Source organism: Humulus lupulus, chromosome 6 (genome assembly GCF_963169125.1).
Source record: "Humulus lupulus chromosome 6, drHumLupu1.1, whole genome shotgun sequence".
Lineage (NCBI taxonomy): Eukaryota > Viridiplantae > Streptophyta > Magnoliopsida > Rosales > Cannabaceae > Humulus > Humulus lupulus.
Window position 1 is genome coordinate 223838928 of NC_084798.1, and position 23801 is coordinate 223862728.

Below are 23801 nucleotides of genomic sequence, written 5' to 3' on the forward strand. Positions count from 1 at the left end.
TCCCGGTTTTGGTAAGGAAAATATGCTAGATCTTGTATGATTGAATGATATGTTATGTTATGTATAATATGTTATGATAAGTTTATGTTTTAATATGTTATGTTATGATTTACCCTACCTCAAATATTAGATAGGGGACGTAGATGTGTTATCATACACTACATATGATTTACCCTACCTTAAATATTAGACAGAGGACGTAGATGTGTTATCATACATTATATGTGATCTAACATACCTCAAATATTAGACAGGGGACGTAGATGATTTATTACATGTCATAATAACCATTATTAGTATAGTCTTATATGGAATATGTTATAATATGTTTATAGTATATGTTATAATATGTTTTTAGTATATGTTATGATATGTTTATAGCATATGTTATGATATGATTTTATGTGTATGTTTATGGTGTTAGTAGTTTTTCCTTGCTGGGCATTAGGCTCATTCCTTTATTTTTAGTGTGATGCAGGAAAATGAATATGGAAGGCGGAAGGATTCTTGGTAGCTTGGCTTGTGTGTTGAGGGTGGATGAAATGTGTGGACTGCGTGTCGATTGAGGATGAAGTTATTTATTTTTAGTCTTTTAAATCATGTTTTTCCGCATTTAGTTTTGTAAACAATTTTCTTTAGTTTAAAATTATGTTTTATGTTTTAAACAATGGGTACCCATGCCATATTTTCTATTATTATGTATTTGATACAATATTTCGAGATTTAATAAAGTTATATTATTTCTTATGTATTTTTCCCAAAATAGTAGCTATGTATAGTAGATCTAATGGTCCAAAGACACACGAAATTAATTTAGGGAAAAAAGAAAAAGAAAACATATCCACGGTTGAAAAGTCTTAGCTGAACCAAGAAAGAAGACGCGAGGAAACAAAAAGTCTTAATTTGCTTAGACCCTACCTTTTTAATTGTCTGTGTTTGGTCCATTTATTAGAAGATACTAGCCATCATCGACTAGTACTTGATGTGGTCCAGTAGTCAAGTCATCAATCAATATTTATGTTCATAAATTATATGAAAATACATATTTTAGCTTGATGAACGAAGTCATTTATATGGATCAATCAGAATGCTTTAAAATAGTTGGATAAGAATGGAAATTTTGCAAGTTGAATAGGTCCATTTATAGACTTAAGCAAGCTTCTCGTTCTTGGAATCTTAGGTTTGATGAGATAATCAAAACCTATGGCTTTGAACAAAATATTGATGAGCCTTGTGTTTACTAATTAAGGGAAAATCAAATAGTGGTATTTCTGGTTCTTCATGTAAATGATATCTTACTCATTGGAAACAATGTTAAGAAATTATCATATGTGAAGAATTGGCTGAGCACTCAATTCTAAATGAAGGATTTGAGTGAAGCGAGTTATGTTCTAGGTATCCAGATCATTAGGGATAGAAAGAACAAACTCTCAGCTCTATCTCAAGCAACTTACATTGATAAAGTGCTTGAATGTTTCTCAATGACAAATTCCAAGAAAGGACGTCTACCATCCCGCCGTGGAATTCATCTTTTTTAAAAAAACAGTCTCCCTAGACTCCTGAAGATGAAGATGCAATGAGAAAAGTTCTTTACGCATCTGCAGTTGGAAGTCTGATGTATGCTATGTTGTGTACTAGACCAAATACCTGCTATGCAGTGGGAGTAGTGAGTAGGTATCAGTTAAACTCAGGACCGAAACATTGAATAACAGTTAAACATATCCTGAAACATTTAAGACAGACTAGGGAGTATATGTTAGTCTACAAGGGTGGTGTTTTGAACCTTGTAGGCTTGTAATGACCCAACTATTTCTAAGACCTTCACTACAACAATTTTCACTTTTAATGACTCTCTATAATGACTTACACCAATGGTGTAAGTCATTAAAAGTATTCAGGGATATTTAAAGTCTAATGGTGTAAGTCATTAAAAGTTCTTGTTGATGACTACCAAGGTAAGTCATATAATGATATGGTTCAGTATAGAGTTCTTGCCTTAATGATTGAACCAACTCAGTGATTGGACCAAAAAACCTCTTCCCATATAGGAATGACATAGGCAAATAAATCAAGCGAGCCAAGGCAACCATTTTCCCTACATGATATCCAACCACACCAAGAAAACAAAACCTTTTTATTTCTACAAACTTGTATTAAGGGCCCGTTTGGTAAAATTTTTGTTTTTGAATTTTTTAAATACAAAAATGGAAATATTATTTTATTTTTGTTTCTTTATTTTTAAAAAATAAAAATATGTTCGGTAACTATTTTTGTTTTTTGTTTTTTTTTAAAAAAAAATAATAAACGCGTTTGATAACTTTTATTTTTATTTTTTTTTTAACAATATGATGCGTTGATTTGAAGAAAAGAAGAAAAAAAATAAAGAAAAAATTGAAATCTAAAATTTTTTTGAAAGTTAAAATATTCTATTTTCAAAATTTTAATTAAAATTTAAAAAAATAATAAATAAAAATAAAGTTACCAAACACATTTTATGTTTAATTGTCAAATTTTTAATTAATTAAATAAAAAAATATTTTTTTAAGTGTTTGGTATCCAAAATAAAAAAGATTATATATATTAATTCAACCTGGACGAAGGAAAAACACTCTCGGCAAAAGCCAAAGCTCTGGGGGCACTGGATTGCATCCTGACCAGTCATACACACCAAGCACCTAATAATATATATATATATATATACCATGTATATTGATATATATAAATATGAGAAATTGGTAAAACTTATCTGAAATTTTGTGTTATAAATTACTTTCGATAATTTTTTAAAAAATAACATCAATCAGGTTGTATATCAATTTAATTTTTCGACAAACTGCGTAAATTATAAAAATTATTTTGCAAAAGAATTATTAAAAATATATATGTGATGTATATATATATATAGATATATATATATGTGTGTGATGTATACCGTTAGCCAAAACTTTCCCCAAGATGAGATCCCAACAGCACCACCATGATGAAGAATCCATTTTCTGCCTTTAGATATATATAGAGTTTTCCTCACTATGGTTATTAGGACCTTCTCCCAATAACCTCAACGTAACATAGCTCTCTACCGAACCAAACATGGTGCTAGGTCCTTCTATGTGTTGTCCCCAACCTCCATCTTCATTCTAATAATATATACATATATAGATATATATTAATTATGTCTTATATAATAGCTTTAATTTAAATGATGTCAAAATAATATATATACACCTGGTGATTATAGATGTAGCGAATAAGTTCCTTTTTGTGTTCTGCTCCAAAAACAGTATTAAGTGATCCAGTAATATATAATACTATTACCTGCAAATTGTTACGATTGAGTTACTTTAATATAAACTCAAATAAATATATATGTTTGTGTGGAGTTGATTTTTGTAACTTAAGTCAGCTTTCTTTAATCGATTCACCTAGCTAGCTAACATTATTTAAAATTGATAATATTGATTGATGACTTGACTACTGGACCACATAAAGTACTAGTCGATGATGGCTAGTATCTTCTAATACATGGACCAAACACAGACAATTAAAAAGGTAGGGTCTAAGCATTACGACTAATCCATATAAATGACTTCTGACATATCCATGTAAATGACTTCTTTCTAGCTAAGATATGACTTTTCATTTAATTTATGAACATAAATATTGGTTGATGACATGACTATTAGACCACATCAAGTACTAGTCGATGATGGCTAGTATCTTCTAAGCAAATTAAAAAGGTTGGGTCTAAGCAAATTAAGACTTTTTCTTTCCTCGAGTCTTCTTTCTTGGTTCAGCTAAGACTTTTCAACTGTGGATGTTTCCTCGATTCTTCTATATTTGCTACAAGTCTTTTTTTTTCTTTTTCTTTTTTCCCTAAATTAATTTCATGTATCTTTGAAATATTATATATATTCTCACTAAAACACACATATACTCACACAAATATACCTTCCTAGTTTCTCATTGATGAAAAAATAATTAACACTTTCCTTGTCGATCTCTCTGGGAAATATAAAAAACGCTCGATCTCTTTTGGTAAGTAACTCATAGACTCATACTATATCTTGCTGTTTATTGGAAATAATTTTATCCCTCTATATTTATTTTTGATGTTTTTTAATTTCTTATTTATCTACTTTCTTCTCAATGTATAGTTTATTTTATACTTATGAGAAAGTAGAGTATTTATTTTAAATTTCTACACAGAATCATTCAATTCATTTCTAGATATAATTTATTATTTTGAGCTACAAGGCAAAGTAACTAGTACATATAACAGAATTCATAATTTTTAGTGTTATTCCCATAAATTTTCAAAAAGTTTGAGATTATTTAGAATGCCGAAATCAAAATTTAAATAGTTTGTTGCATACATGCATGCTTTTTCTTTTATGTTTGAAACAAGTTGCTTGCACCAAAAAAATTCCATTATTATGTAGTGTAATTCTATAGTACATCCCCAAAAGGGGCATACCATTACATTTTTCTTGTTTTCAGCACGTGAAATTTTTGTATCAAATAGATTTGTTTGATTCTTGGTTTTGGCACTACAAAAAATCTTAGTTTTAGTCATAATAAATTTTGTGACTAAAGAAAAATCATCTTACTTACGTCATTACTAAGAAGTCTGTGGCTAAAAGTATTTGTAAAAAAAATCACAATTTGTTGTCACTAAATGTATTTTTAGTCACAACAAATTTTATCACTAAAAAATAATATGTTGTGACTAAAACTACATTAGTGACAACTTGTGATTATGTATGACCTTTTCGTCACAAGTAATATTTTGTTGTTACTAAAAGTAATATTTAGTCACACAAAATATATATTGTGACTATAAAGTTGTCATTGAAGGTTACCTTTATTTGTATAAGGGACGGTGAATTATTCAAAATTTATAAAAAAATTGTACACTATCATTAAAAATTTGATCCATATGTGAAATAGTAAATAAATATATTGTATATTGTTATATAAAAAAATTAAGATTATAACTGGAAGCACGAAAAGTGTATCAATATGTCTCTTTCTTGGAACATACTATAGAAGTATCCTCTGATATTAGCACTCTATCATACTTTCCTTGATGATTTCCATAAATTATTTTTTACTCTTTTTATATGATAGTACTCGAAATCATGTTTTAAATTATATATTTGCAAGTTATAAAATATATATACAAGTGAATTTAGTAATTACTTCATGCTTTTAGATATTATATATTAATATATCTCGGGTAAATACATATTTGGTATTTTGTGTATTATCAAAATACAGAATTGGTATCTTATATTTTCGGTAATACTCATTCAGTATCTTATAATTTAAAATTGTACATATTTGGTTTCTGGACTCAAATGCGATCAATAAAATTTTATAAATATGACTAATAAATTGCTCTAAGTTATATGTAATTAAGTAATTAAATTTGAATTTGAAACCCATATAATTGAGGATAGTTTGTTCGAATTGATAAAATTTCATTAATCAAATTTGTTTAAGGTACCAAATATGTAAAATTTTAAATTATAGGGTACTAAATAAACAATATTATCAATAACATGGGGTACTAAGTGTGTATTTTGATAAAACACAATATACCAAATAGTTGTTTAATTAACCTTATATCTTTTAGTTTGACTTATTGCTAAAATGGTATCTTAATTAATTAGATATTTGCTTATCAATTTATAGTATTTTTTATTATTTATATATTCAAACTGAAGTTTAATTCACCATTGAAGTACTATACATGTGTGTGTTTTTGATTAAATGTGATACCAGATAACAAATAAGTGATCAATAAAGAAGAAAGAGGCACTCATGATGAGTCTGCTGATTGTTAATGTTAATGTTATTATGATTGGATCATTATTAATGACAATAATGTCCGCACTAGCTTCACCCATTGCCAAACCAGGTTGTCAAGACAAGTGTGGAGATGTAGATATTCCATACCCTTTCGGAATTGGATCATCCGAATGTTTTCTTGACAAACGATTCGAAATCTCCTGCGACAACAAGTCTTCCACGCCTGTTCTCAAACACACTCAGCTACAGGTACTTAATATTTTATTAAGTCCTTATTCTCGTGGTTATTATTCCGATTATTACGATTCCCAATGGATTGTGGTGAGAAACCCCATTAGTTTCTTCGGTTGCGGAAACAAGACAAGGCAAAGATCAGCAAATTTAACAGGAACCCCGTTTTACTATTCGCGTGGCAATGTATTCATTGCAGTAAGTTGTGGTGCCTTGGCCAAGTTCGTAACAAAGTCAGGCAACATGCTCTTCCAGAATGGATGCTCATCCAATAGTACAACAACTACATCAACTAGTCATAATATTATTGATTTTAGTAATTGCGATGGCGTTGAATGTTGTACTACTTCCGTCGTCTTCCCTTCGGATGTTGTGAGCGACAGCTTCGAAATCTCCATGGATAATGATTCTTCTGGTACTCCTGCAAATCATAGCCAATGCAAATATGCATTCTTGATAGATTATGATGAAATTGATAAACATAAAACATTTGGTGATCTGGATTATGTTCCCGTCCGACTAAGTTGGTCGCTTAACAGTACGTATTTCGATGTATTTAAAACACCTGCTATGCCATTGCCAACCATAACTAGCAACTTCCGTTGTCGAACTTCGACGGAGGACTATGGTAATTTATTAGAATCCTCTTCAGATCGGATAGATCATTGTTCGTGCAAGTATGGACTTCGAGGGAATCCCTATCTGGTGGGTGGGTGTAATCAAGGTAAACCTCTCCCACAAATATTAATTCTAATTATATATATATATATATAATAGAATCAAGTAATCCATTAGTTTTATAGAATTTATCAAAATTATATATATATATTAGATTTATATTATTATCTTATAAATTTCAAATAAATAAACAATATTATATATATATAAAAAAAATAGCATAAATCTATTAAATAAAAAATTAAAACAAAACATTATTTATGATTTTTTTTAATATATAAATATAATATAATAATATTTTTAAACATTAATGATAATTTTTAGTTAGTTTTAAAGATATATTTTGTTAAATATTTACAGTATTTAGTTAAAGTTAAAAAAATATACTGTTAAAGCAAAAAATTTCTGCACTTTTTATATAAAAAGATTTATAAGTTCCTCATATATTAGCTACCTTTATTTTATGACACAAATTGTATATTAAAGGTTGTTCATAAATGCAATTAGCAGTTAGGACTTATTATTAGTTACAGTAATCTTTTTTTATAATGTATATATATGATAATAAATAAATAATAAATTTTATATTAACTAAAAAAAATTATGTGCTATTTAATTCTCAGATATTAATGAATGCATTGAGTACAAATCGGCATGCCCTGAAGGCTCTACTTGCGTGAACACTTTCGGGGACTATCACTGTAGTTATAAACGCATGGCTATCTTTATAGGTATGTCTTTATATCCAATGCATATATATATATATATATATTTATATTTATAATTTTGTTTGTGTGTATGTGTGATTATCTATTCATCATAAAATAATATTTTGTAGTAATTAATTAATGTAAAACATAGTAAAATTTCATAATAGTAGTGCATCTAGGAATTCATTCCACCAAAAATAAAATTCAATAATAATATATATTGGAAATATATAATATAATGGAACAAAAATTTGTATATATATATATATAAATTCAATAATAAAATAATGTAATTGGGATAACTATTCTACTATTAGAACTCATCTATCCACCTACTCTCATTTTAAAAAAAAATCTTATACTTTCACTCACAACAAATCTTGTGAGTAAAAGAGCTTCATTATATTATATTTTAATTTTTTTTATTAATATTTGAATAAAACTAGAAGTGAAAATATCTTTTAAATTTATCAATTCTTAAGAAATTATAGCACATCTCCAAAAGAAATAATCACATCTTAACTGATAGGTACCTACGATTACCAAAAAAGCGTAACAAGATGTATTTTCGATGCAAAAGAAAAAAAAAACTTAACTGTTTGCACCAAAACTACCCTAAAGTTTGAGATTTGTACGCATCATAGACTCAATCTTTTTTTTAGGGGATACCAGAAATTAGTATAATAGTAATTTCGTCACTCTTAGTCTATTGATATCCATTAGTTAGGTGGTGACTAGGATGACATGTGTCACTACCTAGTTGGACCATCTCAAGAGTTGCTCAGAATTTGCTCCATAGTCCAAGTCAGAAAAAAAAATACCTCAAGAATGAGTTTCCATATCTAGGTTTTGGGGGAAAAAGTTCAAAAATAATAAGTTAACAAGAATGAGTCTACAAACCGATAAACCCAGTCTCGCCGTCTATCTGCCGCCAGAGCCGAGATCGGACCTCCGACGATTTCGTCTTCAACTCCCCGCCGATCTCGCAGAAGCCTCAAGCCCAGGCATTGTCCTTCGACTCATCTTTATAAATTTATTTTCAAATAAGGGAAATATTGTTAAAAATTACCTATAAAGTTTTGAAATTGGAATAATTGGAATTTTGTCACTTTTTTACTCGAACATTACGACAATAAAATAGAGACATTTAATTTGCATCCCTTTTTAAGTGACACAATAGAAATTTCACGTCACTCTACAAAGCAATGTGTGTATGTGGGTCATCTCATAGAGTAAACTTGTTGATATGAATGAAGATTAAATAAACAAAAATACAAAGTAATGCGTGTAGAAAGTATCACATATTTCATATTTCTATAAATGTATGTTTATTTATTAATACATGTTAAACAGGTGTAGGAGCTGGGTTTCCTGCTGCAGCATTAATTCTAGTTTTTGGCATGTGGAGATTACACAATTTCAGAAAGAAAAGAAAAACAGTTCAACAGAAGAAAGCATTTTTCAAAGGTCTTTTGTTGGAACAACAAATGCAAACAAGTGAAAACAATGTTGAACAAACCAAGTTGTTTGATTTAAAAGACTTAGAGAAGGCAACTAATCATTTTAGTATGGATAGAATTCTTGGCCAAGGAGGTCAAGGAACTGTGTACAAAGGAATGTTGGAAGATGGAAAGATTGTTGCTATAAAGAAGTCTAAAATAATTGATGAAGCCAAACTTTCTCAATTCATTAATGAGGTTGTCATTCTTACGCAAATTAATCATAGAAATGTTGTTAAGCTATTGGGATGTTGTTTGGAGACAGATCTTCCACTTCTAGTTTATGAATTTGTCCCAAACGGAACACTTTCTGAGTATATTCATGATAAAAATGCAGAGTTTCCTTTTACATGGAGTATGCGATTACGAATTGCAACTGAGGTTGCGGGAGCTCTCTCATACTTACACTCAGCAGCTTCTTTTCCAATTTATCATCGAGATGTTAAGTCTACAAACATACTCCTTGATGAAAAATTGAGAGCAAAAGTTGCAGACTTTGGTACATCAAGAACTATTTCCTTAGAGCAAACTCACTTGACCACTTTAGTTTATGGCACATTTGGTTATCTAGATCCAGAATATTTTCAATCAAGCCAATTTACAGATAAGAGTGATGTTTATAGTTTTGGAGTGATTCTTGTTGAGCTCTTGACTGGACAAAAAGCAATATCTGCAGCAAGATCAGAGGAAGGAAGAAGCTTGGCGACATATTTTATAATGACAATGGAGGAAAATAGCAATAGTCTGTTCGACATTCTTGATGGTCAAGTTCTCAAAGAAGCGCCAAAAGAAGAGATCATAGTTGTTGCTGATCTTGCACAGAGATGCTTACATTTGAGCGGAAGGAATCGACCTACCATGAAAGAAGTAGCAAAGGAGCTAGAAAGGATACAAGTCATTGATAATAAAGATTCAAAGGGCAGTCGACATAATTATGAAGAGTTAGCGTATGCACAACCTGAAGTTATAGACTACTCTTGGAATGCTTTCACGTCATCAACTTTTGATAGTAATGCTACTAGCTCCTCGATGCATCAAGAATTACCATTATTATAAGGTATCCTTTTCACTTATATTTTGTTTTTCAAATTTGGATAGTTAAAAAAACAATAATATATATTTGACTGTTGAATTATAATTTGGAATACTTTATAGGTTATTGCAGTAGCATAATAATAATTTCTAGAGGTGACTAATTAATAAAGTAATTTGAATGTGTATATATATGTACTGTTTAATTGATTATAAAGCCAATTGGTTTCTACTTGGGGACGATCTAGTGTTGGGAATGCTTAAGTTTATTATTATAAGTTTAATTGGACAAATAAAAGAATTTAAAAATATTTGGCCGAAGCCTTACAGCCTCTCGTTTCTTTGTTTCGTGCAGCTCTCAGCTCTCATTCTCACGCACCCCACTGGTACAGTCTCTCTCTCATTCAGGATTTTAGAGTAAATTATATGTTATAGTTTTGTATTTTAGAGTTTATAGTGTATGCATAAATTAAATACAGTAATTAGTTCAAAATGGACTTTATTGTATGGAGTTATCAACTTTGGCTGATATTGTTGTCATTTTGCAGAAATATATATATTGCTTTTGGATTGAAGTTGGTTCTGATGAGTTGGACTTTATTGTATGGAGTTATCAACTTTTTATTTCATGAGACTTTGTTATGAACATTATTTTATATGGACTTTATTATATATGTACGAGACTTTGAATATTTTAGACTTGTAGACTTTTATAAGTGTGAGATTGTAGATAATTTAGACTTGTAATCTTTAGATTTTGGATGAAGACTTTATTATACCTCTGACTGTTGCAGTAGTTGACCGAAGAGCAGAACAAGTTCCACTTATACAATTGAGACAGAAACTGGTTACCCTATTAAAACATTCCTATATAATCACTACAATTTTATTCGTACAAAATATCAAAGAAGAAGACAAAAACCAAAGAAAATAAACCATTTCTACAACCAAAAGATGAAAGACATAAACTTTGTAGATTGAAACAAAACAGTACTAAAAAGAAAAATCTCAGAGCAAAGGAATTTAGTTGATATCGAAAAGTTTAAGGTTTTTAACATAAAAGAAAGGTTTCAAAAGATAAAAATGATCAGTGAAGAAATCAACATTTTCATTCTCATCTGAATTAGTATTTTGTATCTCTAACAATCAAAAAGGACAATTTTTTTTATATATATATTTAAGTCTGTTTCTGGCATTTTTTTATATATACCTCTGACTGACTGTTGTAGTAGTTGACCAAAGAGCAGAACAAGTTCCACTTATATAATTGAGACAGAAACTGGTTACTCTATTAAAACATTCCTATATAATCACTACAATTTTATTCGTACAAAATATATCAAAGATGAAGAAGACAAAAATCAAAGAAAATAAACCATTTCTACAACCGAAAGATAAAAGACATAACCAATGACGAAAATGAAACTATTTGTAGATTGAAACAAAGACCACAACAGGGGTTTGAGAATGTAGATGACATAACCAAAGACATAATCACAATACATGTTTGTGCTTCATTCTTCCACCGCTCTCATTTACATTCAGGTTTATGTAGATGATATTATCATAACTCGCAGTGATTCCACACTTGTTGATAATTTCATTCGAATGCTTCATAACAAGTTTACTCTTCGAGACCTTGGGCAACTTCTTTACTTCTTAGGCATTGAAGTTTCCTACAGTTCTGGCCAGCTGCATTTGTGTTAACAAAAGTATATCCGTGATCTTCTCACCCACATTGATATGCTTGACTCCAAAGCAGCTCAAACTTCTGGCTCAGTCAACAAGCCCTTGTCTCAACATGACGGCGATCCCATTGTCAGGAAAAATGGACCATGACCCAATCAGTAAAAGACTAATCAAAGAATTTTATTAAACTCAAAACCTTACAGAATTCAAGAGGGGCTGAAAGTATATATAGGCCCAACAAACCCAAGAGGTTACAACCAACCGAAACAGAAAAAGAAAGCCTTAACTAAATATTGTTATTATTCTAATACACCCCCACAAGATGGAATGTACAGATTTTTAACATTCATTTTGGACACTAATTCCTTGAATTGAGCTGGGAACAGGGGCTTTGTGAGCACATCAGCAAGGTTGCTTTTTCATGGAACATGAATGAGTTTGAGGAAACCATATTGAACTTTCTCACGAACAAGGTGACAGTCTATCTCAATGTGCTTTGTTCTTTCATGGAGGACGGGATTTTCCGAGATGTGAATGGCTGCCGTGTTATCACAATATAGGATGGCTGGATGGGAGTGAGAGATGGTGAGATCTTTCAGCAAAGACAGCAACCACATAATCTCACACGTTGCATTGGCCATAGCTTGATATTCTGCTTCAGCTGAAGAACGAAAGACAGTTGTTTGCTTCTTGGATTTCCATGATATGAGAGTGTTGACGCGGTTCTTCGGCAACAGATAATTAAGAGAAGAAGAGAAAGAGATTAGTACTAAAAGTAGAACCGTCACAGATATGAAATCTTTTGGAAAGAACTAGGTGACTCAAGACACGTTTTTAAGTGGTTCGAAGGTTAAAATCCCTCTACTCCACTAGTCAATATTATTGATCTTCTCTGGGTATTTGGTTTACAAAGTATATATTTCTTCAAAGACTATTTTTTCCAACCCCTATCAACTCCCAGGGTCTCCCTATTTATAGGAGAAGGCACCTGGAAGTTGGTAGGGAGGTCATCCCGTGACCTTACCATTTGTCATATCAAATCTGTGACATTCATGATTAATTCCTAAACCTGACACACAAGTGTGGTCTAATCAGCATGGAAGGAGATAATGGGCCGCACGGCCCAACCCGTCCGTGGGTGTCTGAATACGCACGTTCCTGCTGCGTGTCCGAGAAGTCAGGGGGATATCGGGCATGTGATGGTAGGAATATGCACGTTTATCTTGCGTGTTGACTTCTCATAGGGTCGGAGCTTCCTGAGAAGCTCGTGACTTGAGCAGTTCGTAACCCGAGCTGCTCCCGTCCGTGGCCTTCGGATGTCACTCTCAGCTCCTGGGCAACAAACACGAGCTGGAAACAGGACCCCCTCGAGCTGACAAGGGTCCGTCCTGGAAATAGAACCTCCGGCCTGCGGGAGCCTCGGACTAAACCTGATTAGTTCGAGGCTCGCCCTGCTAAACAGCCCGTGGGAAAACCAGGGCGTACATCTGCCCCCCAAGCTCCTGCTCGTGGTCTACGACGTCATATACAGGAGACCACAGTAGGGGCTTTTAGACTTCCCCCACAACCCTTCGCATTCCATTCTTTTCGCAGGCGTCTGATACGTGGAACGCCGTGGGTGGCGACGGTACACTCTACGAGAACCGCATCAAATGGCCTAGCCTACTGTCCAGCCGTCGTTTTACATTTCGAGTGGAGGGTCTCCCAAGAGCCTTTTACACGTGATTCTTCCCTTGTATAAAAGGGGGTGGTCATCCCACGCATGGGCCACCTTATCATTCAAAAAATTCCCAAATTTCCTTCTTCTTTCTCTGACCTTCCAAAGAACGAAACCCTCATCTCTGCTGTTCTCATCTTCTCCGTTCACGAAGCTTAAGCTTACGAGTTTCTTCAAAGCCTTGGAGGTCACTATACCAACGAAGCTCCTACCAGCGCAGCAATCTCGCTCACCATCCAGCCACATACTGTAAGTTCTTCTGACCCTGTTCACTTTGAAAGCATGCCACTGTAGCTTAGGTAAAAAATATTACTGTAGCCACATGTAGGGGTTTTCTGAGTTGCGTGAATACAGAGGGTGACAACCCTTCTTAGGTTAGGGCACGCCTGCCATGGGACACCGTCTTAGAGTATGGGTTCATGGTGCTCCTTCAGGGACAATTTCTGGGTAGGACCTTTAGGAATTTTGGGTGCAAAACCGGGTAGCTTAGGGAATATGCCTCAAAAGCGGTTTTGCACGTTTTGCCTGTTGAAACTTTCCTCCCAAGGAAAATTTTTACTCTGAGCCCCTTGACACACGAATTCCGAGTAATCTGGGATCTGTTGAGGGCCTAGGCGCGTGTTCATTGAACCGCGTGGTTCCACTCTCCGCGGGCTGGGCTTACCCCAGCTCGTGTAATTAACATTTGCCTCAGCCTTCTGCTTGGGTCGCCTTTTCTAAAGTGTTTTCTTTTGTTCGATAGGCGACCAGATGGCCCCGAAGAAGAACCTGCCCCAGAAGAACATGGGAAGCTCGGCCTCTCAACAAGATAAAGGAAAGGCGGTGATGCGCAGCTCGTCGATTCCCCACTTTGGCCCGGCCGTGGAGAAACAGGCCGAGGTGGCCCCTGACGCGTTTTTCGAGGCGGAGAGAATCGTCTCGAAGATAACCGAGCAGGCCAAGATCACCAAACTCTTCATCACCCACAACATTCCCTTGGGGAAAGCCTCAGTGATTGTCCGACCTGCCGCAGAGGGCGAGCGGAGCTGCACACCGCTCGATGAATCGTTCGCGGCCTGGAGCGGTGAACACTTCAAGGCAGGGGCCTTCCTCCCCCTGGACCAGTACTTTGCCGACTTCCTGAATTATGTGGGGTTGGCCCCATTTCAGCTCCCTCCCAACTCCTACCGTCTGCTGGCGGGGTTGAGGTATTTATTTCAAAAGCACGAGTGGGAATATGATTTCATAGGCTAGAATCAATATGTTATATGCTTATGTTATCTTATGTTTTATGTTATTAAATGTATTATGATATGTATGTATGTATGTAGGCTTGGGCATATGACCCATATGACTAACAAGACCCCAAAAGATTATGGGCATATGACCTACTTAGCTAGTAGGACCCCACTAATCTAATGGGCATATGACTTGTTTAGTCTATGGGACCCCAAGTAACAATGGCCATTATAGTATGTGTATGTTATAAGTATTATGTTAAGTCTTTATGTTTCTTATGAAATTATGTTTATGACTATGTGTTAGATTTTCCTTGCTGGGCATTAGGCTCATTCCTTTTTGTTTTATGTGCAGGAAAATAGCTTTAGAGGCGGTAAGGTTCGTGGACGCTTAGAGGTTGTGTATCGATGGTGAATGGAGTCAAGGAGCCGAGCGTTATTCGATTCGAGGATGTAGTTTTGTTTTATGTCTTTTTATATGTATTTTCTGCACTATTTATGTAACATCTTTTACTTTAAATTATGTTTTGTTTTTAAGACAATGGGATCCCATATCCTACTTATTTTATGAAAGTAACTCTATTTCTACAAGTTTCCAATAAAGTATGGTATTTTCGCAAAAATGTAAGTTTTATGTATAGTTTCGTTAATGGTCCAAAAGTCTAGATTAGTGGGTCATTACACTGGTCAATCCTTAGTAACGGAAAACAGTCTTTTGGGCAAGCATTGTTGAGATCTGAGTAGTCAATACAGGTTCACCACGTCCCATTTGGCTTTGGGACCAACACCGGATTGGCTACCCAGTCCGGGTAAAAGGCATCCCTAATGAATCGGTTTGCCTTTAACCTGTCAACCTCCTCCTTTAGTGCTTTCTTTCTGTCTTCGTCCAGCTGTCTTCGCTTTTGTTGCTTCGGGGGAAACTTTTGTCTATGTTCAGTGCGTGGCTTGCTATATTCGAGCTTATCCCCACCATGTTTGAGTGCGACCACACGAAGACATCCTGGTTTTTCTTTAGAAAGAAAATTAATTGCTATTTTGTTTCGTCTTGGAGGTGTTTTCCGACCTTCACCTTTTTCGAGGGATCGACTTCTTCGAGCTCCTCTAAAGGTTCGAGGTCAACTTTCTCCTCAATCCTTGGATCAATCTCTTTGTCAATCTCTAAGACCGTTCCGTCTTTGTTTTGTATGATGACAAGTGCTTGTGCGCTCGTCTGTTTCTTTCCCCTCAAGGAGATGTTGTAGCATTCCCTCCCTGCTAATTGATCTCCTTTCAATGTTCCGACCCCGCTAGGGGTCGGGAACTTAAGGGCCAGATGCCTTATTGATGAAACTACCCCCAGCCCGACCAGGGCGGGTCTCCCGAGCAGCACATTGTAGGCAGATGGTAAGTCTACTACCACGAACTCCATTATCTTGGTTGCCGAGACTGGGTAGTCTCCCAAGGTCACGGGGAGCTCGATGGATCCCATGCAGGCGGTTCCTTCTCCTGAAAAGTTGTACAAAGTAGTTGCACATGCTTTCAGGTCGCGAAGGGAGAGTCCCATCTTCTCGAGGGTTGCTTTATAAGGAATGTTGACTGAGCTCCCATTATCTATGAGAACTCAGTGGACCCTTTTATTGGCCAGCTGAAGAGTAATGACCAGCGGATCATGATGAGGAAACTGGACATGGGAGGCGTCTTCCTTGGTGAAGGTTATTGGTTGTGTCTCAATCCTCTGGCTTTTGGGGGCCCTAGGTTCAGGTTCGTAAGAAGACACGTCCCCGGTCTTCAGCTCGTTAACATATCTCTTTTGGGCATTCCTGCCCACTCCTGCGAGATGAGGCCCTCCCGAGATGGTTATTACATCCTCTCCATCTATCAGCGGGGGCCTGTCTTCTTCCCGAGCTCGGGAATTGTTGTTTTGTGTCGTCGGAGGCGCGGCTACTCTCTGGCTCGCGGCCGCCTGACTAGTACTCTAGTTTTTGACATATTGCTGGAAGTAACGTCTCGAGATCAACCCTTCGATCTCGTCCTTCAGTTGTCGACATTCATCGGTCGTATACCTGGTGTCTCTGTGAAATCGGCAATACTTACTGGAGTCCCTCTTGGATTTTTGATTCATCATCGGGTCCGGACGCCTAAAGGGGACCTGGTTTTCATTAGCCGGGTATATGTTTTCCCGAGACTCATTGAGCTCGGTGTATACTCTGTATACGGAGAAATATCTCTCCCCTTTCTTTTTCTTTCCTCCCTCGGCTTCGGGGTTACTTCCTTCGTTCTTTTTCCTCTTGGAGGGGTTCTCCGTGACAGGCTTTGTAGCTGCTGGGTCCGCCGAGATTGAGGCAGAGTTGACGTTTATCGTTGTAGTTTCGGGCTGGGAAGTCGCATTGAGCGTCGACCTCGCTTCCTCTACATTGACAAACCTCTGCGCTCGTCTGTTAAACTCAGTTATGGACCTTACAGGTTTTCTTTGCATGTCGTCCCAAAGGGCACTCCCCGGCATTACGCCAGCTCGGACAGCCATTAGGTGCCCACTATCATCCACGTCCCGAGCTCAGGCGACTTCCAGATTAAACCTTGTTAAATAACTTTTTAGTGTTTCGCCCGGCTGCTGTCGAACGTTAGTTAAGGCTGATGCCTCTGGTCTGACCCCCATCATTGCTCTGAACTGCTTCTTGAAGTCTCTAGACAACTATTCCCAAGAAGTTATTAAGTGTCTCTTATATTTTTCGAACCAACTTTTGGCAAGTCCTGTCAATGATGCTGGAAACAACATGCATCTGAGCTCGTAACCTACATTACTGGCTCTCATGATGGTGTTGAACGTGCTCAGATGACTACACGGGTCGGTCTTTCCTTCAAACGTCGGGACGTGAGGGATCCGAAACCCTTGAGGAAATGGGGTATTGGAAATATGGGGAGCAAACGATTCGAGCTCCTCGTCAGAGTCCTCATACCGACCATTTTCTCGTTCATTCTTCAAAAGCCTAAAGGCTTTTTCAAGCTGATCAATTCTTTCTTGGACCGGGTCCGCAAGAGGCACTGTCTGGAATTGATTGTCATTGATCGTGATTCCAGGCTCGCGTCTCCGCAAGGGATCTCTACGCCTATTCAAGCGGTCCCTCAAGTCCGGATTTGTTGGGTCACCATTACCTCGACTTTGGTTTAGATGCTCTCGCAGGTCGGGACGATTTCTGCGGTTTCCAGTATTCTTACGACCTCGGTCATGCTTGCTGACCGACCTGGTATCTCCAGAATCATCACTGGTAAAACTCGTAGCATTATTATTTCGTGATGGATTCTTCCCATGTCGCCTCGTCTCCACCGTGCGAGACCGAGATGTTTGGCTTTTTTCAGATGGGGCGCCTCTCCGCTCCTGGAAAGCCTCCCCGTTTCCTTGTCTTCCCCCCGTATGCCTTTCGCCCTGATCTCGAACGGGTTGAGCATTCCTGCAGGGGGGCGAAGGATATCTTATGGGTGATGGAGGGAACCGTATAGGTGACGGTGGCTGCCATCCATGTCGTGGCCTAGACGGTCCAGAATTTGCCCGAGATGGGTCGGTCGCATTTGGTGCACTCCCAGGTATCTGAGTCCGAGCCTCTGCAGGGGTTCGGTTATTCTCAATTCCTGCAGGTACCTCCACAGGCGGGTTAGCCGGGGCCCGAGCCCGAGTACTCCTCTGGGGCCTAGGTGGAGCGGATGGCTCTGCTGGTGCCGGAGGTTGAGCTGGCCTCCTTGTGGCAGCATCTTTTCGTGGACGCCCACGGGGTCTACGTCCCTTGGAGGAGGGACTTGGTTTTCGCGCGGAGGCGGGGGCTGAGCCACCTGCGCCTCTGCGGCTATCCCTGCCAACTCCTCATTTCGTTTGTTGGCCTCTGCCAACTGCTGCTTCAATTGCCGGTTTTCAAGTTCCACAATGGGAACATACCGCTCAGGATTGTAATACATATCCTCATCCCTTGGTGGAGCAGGTGGTCCCCGGGAATCGGAAGATCAACTTCTTTCTTCAACATCTGAGTTTTCCATTGGCTGTTTCCCAGGACGTCTTGGGTAATTTTCTTCAGGTGTGCTCTGATTATTAGTGGCCATGACTTTTTCAGGGAAGAATGCTTAAGGCTCTCAATGAAAGCACCAAACTGTTGACGCCGCTTTTCGTCAACAGTGAAAGAAGAGCACATAAACAATAACTAGTTATGGCCAATTAAAATATAATAATACAAAACACGATTTTTACGTGGTTCAGCAGTTAAATCTGCCTAGTCCACGAGTCTTTGTTATTAAACTCAAGATTATCTCTGAAAATTCTTAAGCATGAATTCTTCAGAGCTTTCTCTCAAGATCCAGAAATTCCGTCCTTTACAATGGTGCATGACCTCTCTATTTATAGAGAAGGTTGCAGAGTACTATCCCACATATTTTGGGTAGTTACTCTTTTTGTGTAAATAAATTAAATGGCTTTAAATGCCTGCAATCCGATATAAAAGGAAACGTCCCCTGAAGACCAGGGGGCGTATAACTAATTAAATAATATCCCACGATTTTAGGGGATTTACAGTAATAAATGAAGACTACGTCCCTTATGGACAACACTTGTAGATATTCAAGGTTATTATCGTATATCTCCAAGGTCTTATTCTCCCAGGTCTCTCATCAACGTTCGAGCTAACGACATCTCCCGAGGTCACATGGCTTTTGAGATCGTACTCGCGTTAGGCTCGGAACCGCTGATCCGAGTTCATCCCTGAGGATAGAGGCGTCTCGGGAGCTACCCTTCGAGATCGTGAATATTTCGAGGCCACCATATTCGAGGTCGTCTCAGTCTTGCAGGCTCGATATTTAGTCCTAGAGCATACTTCGAACTTTACGAGTTCATTCGCTGTGAATCCAGCTTTCGAGGTCATATTTAACATGGCTCGAAATCTGGGTATAACATATACGATACTGTTTAATTTATTAAAAACATAATACACAAATATGACAACTGTATATATTTACCATATCTACCAATTTAAAACAAAAAATAACAATTAAAAAATAAACAAATCTGTTTAAAGTACAATATATTCATTCAACATTAACAAAATAAACAATGTCCAAAAAATAAACATAAACTTAGTTGTATATTCATAGGAAGAAATATTCATAAAAATAAATATAAACATAACTTTATATTCATAAAAAGGAAAAAAATTTAACATACAAAACAATCCAAAAAATTAAAAATGACATCATGAGCATAAACATAAAAATAAACAAAATTGCTACTAATAATAACCAATATATTAAATTTAAAATAAAAATATACTAGTGAGTTTATAAAAATAAACAAACAATCACGTTAAACAGTATCAATGGCGAGTCTCCTCGGGTTCAGACTCAACCTCCATCTCTTCTTCCTTCTCCAGCGAGTTTATGGAAAGAGTATCACTGGCGCTCTTGGTTGAGACCATCGGTTTGGAAGATGAATAATAGAAATGGGTTTGAGTATATGAGTTTTCGGTTGGGAATGGAGAGAATAAGAGGTTTGGGGTTTTGAATTTGAATTTGAATTTGAATTTGGGAAAATGTGCAGTGTTTGGGGAAATGTATATAACAGGTGTTTTATGGCAGAGGTTCAAAAAAATTTGAAATAAACCAAAAAGAGAAAATATTTAAAAATGGTAAGTTTTAACTACATACCCTAATATCACGCTTCTCAATTAATTAGGTAATATTTGTATAAGAAATAATAAAGACAATTTTAGTAAATAAAATGAAAAATTGGTTAAGATTTGTATATATAAATGAAAATATATTAATTGGTATGAATATAGTAATTAAAAATAATATTGTAATGAATTGTGTAAAAACTCCATTTAGATAATTTTTTATGTAATTTTAGAAATACACCACTAAATCATTTAAGAGCTTTTTAAAAAAAAAGTTAAAAAATAAAATTTAAAAACATTAAGTATTAAAACCACTCTAAGTTTTGAAATTCATGTCAAACTGGCCTTAAATATGAATATGGGGATCCATTGTACAAATGTCACTTCTAGTTTTTGGGCTTCTTTCCCTAAAAATGTCATTTTTCAATTGGCTTTTAATTTTCAAAAATACCAATTTCTCTTTCAAAGCTTGCATCTTTATTTCTTTTTAATTTCTTTCTTTATATTTGCCACAATGCATTATTATTTATGCAAAATAAACATAAATTCAAATCAAATCAAATATTTTCAATAATAAAATATATTACATTAATTTCATAAAAATATTGATTAAAACTTAATTATTTTAACACTTAAGAACATTAAATACACATTTTCAAGAACTAATCAAGCTATCAAATTGATTATGTAAAATCAAAGACAATCACATAATAAGTATTATTTCAAGAAAACATGATATACCTAAGCAACTCACTTAGTTGACTCAGCAAACCAATCACGAACCTAGTTCACCACATGAACCATATTCATTTTCGAAAATTTTAATTCCTGGGTATATATTTTTCATAACAATTAGTAAATAGTGAAATCAAAAGAGTGAATGTTATATATATATATTTATATATATATATATGTAACAATTATGTACCATGGAACTAACGTTGGAAAGTCCTTTAGACATTTAAAATGTATGTGGAGGTCAGTTTCATTACTTCTACACCATATAATACTCGTCCAAATTATCATTCAGACACAAGAATTTTCCAAGCCAAAATATAAGCTTAGAAAATTCATATAATTGATGATATGATCAAATCATATATTATGCCATAAGAGTCGCCATTTTGAAGCAAATACTTTGTTAGATCAACCTTATCATTTCTAGCATAAATTATTAAATTGTTAGCAAATTTAATCCTTATTAATTATACTTGTAATAATTTTCTTCAATAACACACATAAATAAAAAAAATTAAAAACTGACCAAATTCTTTCAGCAAAATATGGTTATCGAGAATAGTGATTACTAATTGAAGTGATCATAATATCAAAATATCAATGATAAGAAACCTTTTGAAAAAAATTCATGCTTTTTTATATACAAATTTATTTTAAAAAAACAGAAAACAAAGAGCTTGTCTATATATATGCCCTTGCAATGAAATTGAAAAGTAAAATTTTATGTCAAAATTCAAAAATCTTTTTAAACAAAGTGTTTAACCAACTGGAAAATCAGTTGTTACAGCAAAAAGTAAAGAACATACTTCAAAGGTAATTTTATATTTTTTTTATAATCTATTATTCAATGTGACTGCCAAATTTTAATATGTTTACTCCAAATTTTATATATAAATCAATACTTACTTAACAAGAACATGCACAAATTAAAATGATGACAACACTAAATTACTCATTCGATTTTTATTAAATAAAAAAGTGCTAATTAGAGGGAAAAAAATCCATTCAAATAATTTTGATCAAGTAAACAGTGAGATCGATGGATAGAATGAAAGTAAATATCGCGAACTAAGAAAATTCAGCTAACAAAACTTCATACAGTCAAGTTTGGAAAAAAAAACTCTACATCAAAGTCTTTAATGCAAGTCACGTCTCAGACCATAATATTATATGTACAATCAATAGATGTGTTAAAAGTCTAGCATAGAATAGGATAGGATGAATCAAGAAATTACTTTGATAATTTCTTGGTCACCTATTTACAGGTTCCACAATATATTTTGGTCACCTATTTACTTTGATAATTTGCTAATGTATTTGAGTAATAAAATATCTTAGTTGAAGTACATGCATATGTTATTGTTATGAGAAACCTAGAATTGACATAATACCATTGGCAATATGCAATAAAAGACTATTCACAAAATAACAAACTAATATCTAATGCTAATACTACTGTTATGAGAAATCTAGAAGTGACACTATACCATCTTGGCGATAATGCAGTAAAAGACTACACACAAAATAATAAAATTAATATAAATTATTTTAGTAAAACTACATAGAAAAAGCTTGACTGAATCTATATAAAATTAATAATAAATATTAATTGCATAAATAATGATAGAAATAATAAAACTCAAATATTTGAACATTAAAACACTTTTATAAAATCAAAATAAAAAGATTACAAAATATAAAGCTTCACTCATATCCTCATCAAAAGAAAACTCTAGCCTAAGTTAAAAGTCATTCTCACATTTTCCATTGAAAATGTGAGAAAACTATGCTTAGAGATAAAATGGAGAAGAGGAAATAGAGAGAAAAGATGGTAGGGAGAGAAGTGTGTAGAAAATGTGTGTTTTTCAAATGAAAACTACATCATATTTATAGGTGTAGAATACAAATAAACTATGATGGAAATGACATGTGGAAAGCTACCATTAGTTGAGAGGGAAGCACATGGATTGCTAATTTTTGTTGAAAAGAAGACACTTCTATTGGTTGAAAATGAAGCACATGGATTGTAAATATTTGTTGGAATGAGTTGTAATTAACATCTCTTATTGGTGGAGAATAAATTTCATGGATTGCTGACATGACATCTTCGTGAATTGGATTGAGCTTTTTCAATTTGGGCTTGACTTCTTCAAAATGCCAACTTTCTTCATTTTCTTTTTGCTTTATTTTATTCAACCAAAATTGTATCATTTTCCTACAAAATAAAAACAAATTAAATCCAAATTAAATATTTTCAGTTATAAAATATATCACATTAATTTCATGAAAATATTAATTAAAACTTAATTTATTTTGACAATTAAAATCAATAAATGTGTATTTTCGATCCTTAATCACAACCTCCAACTAGTTTATTGCTAGTCCCTAGCAATTCAAGCGGAATAAAATTATTGCCAAGATGAATTAGTGAACTAGATTATGCAAAATCATTTAACAAAATGTTTAGTGAGAATTTAGAAAATGTTATTTAAAACTATCAAAATTGTAATTCAAGAGCTTTGTGTGTGTGCACCAACCCATATTGTTCTTTCCAAAAATTTACAACACAAACAATATTGAAAAATCACCAAAGAATAAAGTCTCAACTCCAAATCCTCACAAATGTATTGAAAATATTTTTATGGGAGATGGTTGACACTCTTCGAGTTGGAAATTTATCAATTAACGCTAAAAAATGGATGTTATCGTTTTAGGGCAAACAATGTTAACGAATATTGATCAAAAGATAGGCTAATCAATTAATTGGAATCTAAATGACATAAGAACCTTCGAGATTTTACAAAATAATATTAAGAGCCAAAATAAAGAACAAAAATAAAATACTCAATTTT

The 23801-nt window shown here is 34.5% G+C and overlaps 2 protein-coding genes and 1 long non-coding RNA gene across 3 annotated transcripts; 2 read left to right on the forward strand and 1 right to left on the reverse strand.

The window, feature by feature from the left end:
- Positions 1-1963: 1963 nt before the first annotated feature.
- LOC133784558 (uncharacterized) lies at positions 1964-3011 on the reverse strand. Its single transcript, XR_009871409.1, has 3 exons — positions 2933-3011; positions 2591-2675; positions 1964-2095 (listed from the first exon to the last, which is right to left on the reverse strand). It is a non-coding gene; the product is annotated as an uncharacterized LOC133784558 (long non-coding RNA).
- Positions 3012-5776: 2765 nt separating this feature from the next.
- LOC133786254 (wall-associated receptor kinase-like 10) lies at positions 5777-8461 on the forward strand. The gene is made up of 3 exons (XM_062225453.1): positions 5777-6766; positions 7344-7451; positions 8343-8461. The coding sequence occupies exons 1-3, from the start codon at positions 5824-5826 to the stop codon at positions 8459-8461; spliced, it is 1170 nt and encodes a 389-aa protein (XP_062081437.1). The 5' UTR covers positions 5777-5823.
- Positions 8462-8787: 326 nt separating this feature from the next.
- Positions 8788-9985, forward strand: LOC133786255 (wall-associated receptor kinase-like 1). Its single transcript, XM_062225454.1, has one exon. It carries the CDS (start codon positions 8831-8833, stop codon positions 9983-9985), a length of 1155 nt encoding a protein of 384 aa, XP_062081438.1. The 5' UTR covers positions 8788-8830.
- The last annotated feature ends 13816 nt before the right edge of the window (positions 9986-23801 follow it).

Coding starts and splice junctions, on each gene's coding strand:
- LOC133786254 (XM_062225453.1), top strand. CDS start 5,824: ATGATGAGTCTGCTGATTGTTAATGTTAATGTTATTATGATTGGATCA. Junction 6,767..7,343: donor GGTGGGTGGGTGTAATCAAG/GTAAACCTCTCC, acceptor TTTAATTCTCAG/ATATTAATGAATGCATTGAG. Junction 7,452..8,342: donor ACGCATGGCTATCTTTATAG/GTATGTCTTTAT, acceptor CGATAAACCCAG/TCTCGCCGTCTATCTGCCGC.
- LOC133786255 (XM_062225454.1), top strand. CDS start 8,831: ATGTGGAGATTACACAATTTCAGAAAGAAAAGAAAAACAGTTCAACAG.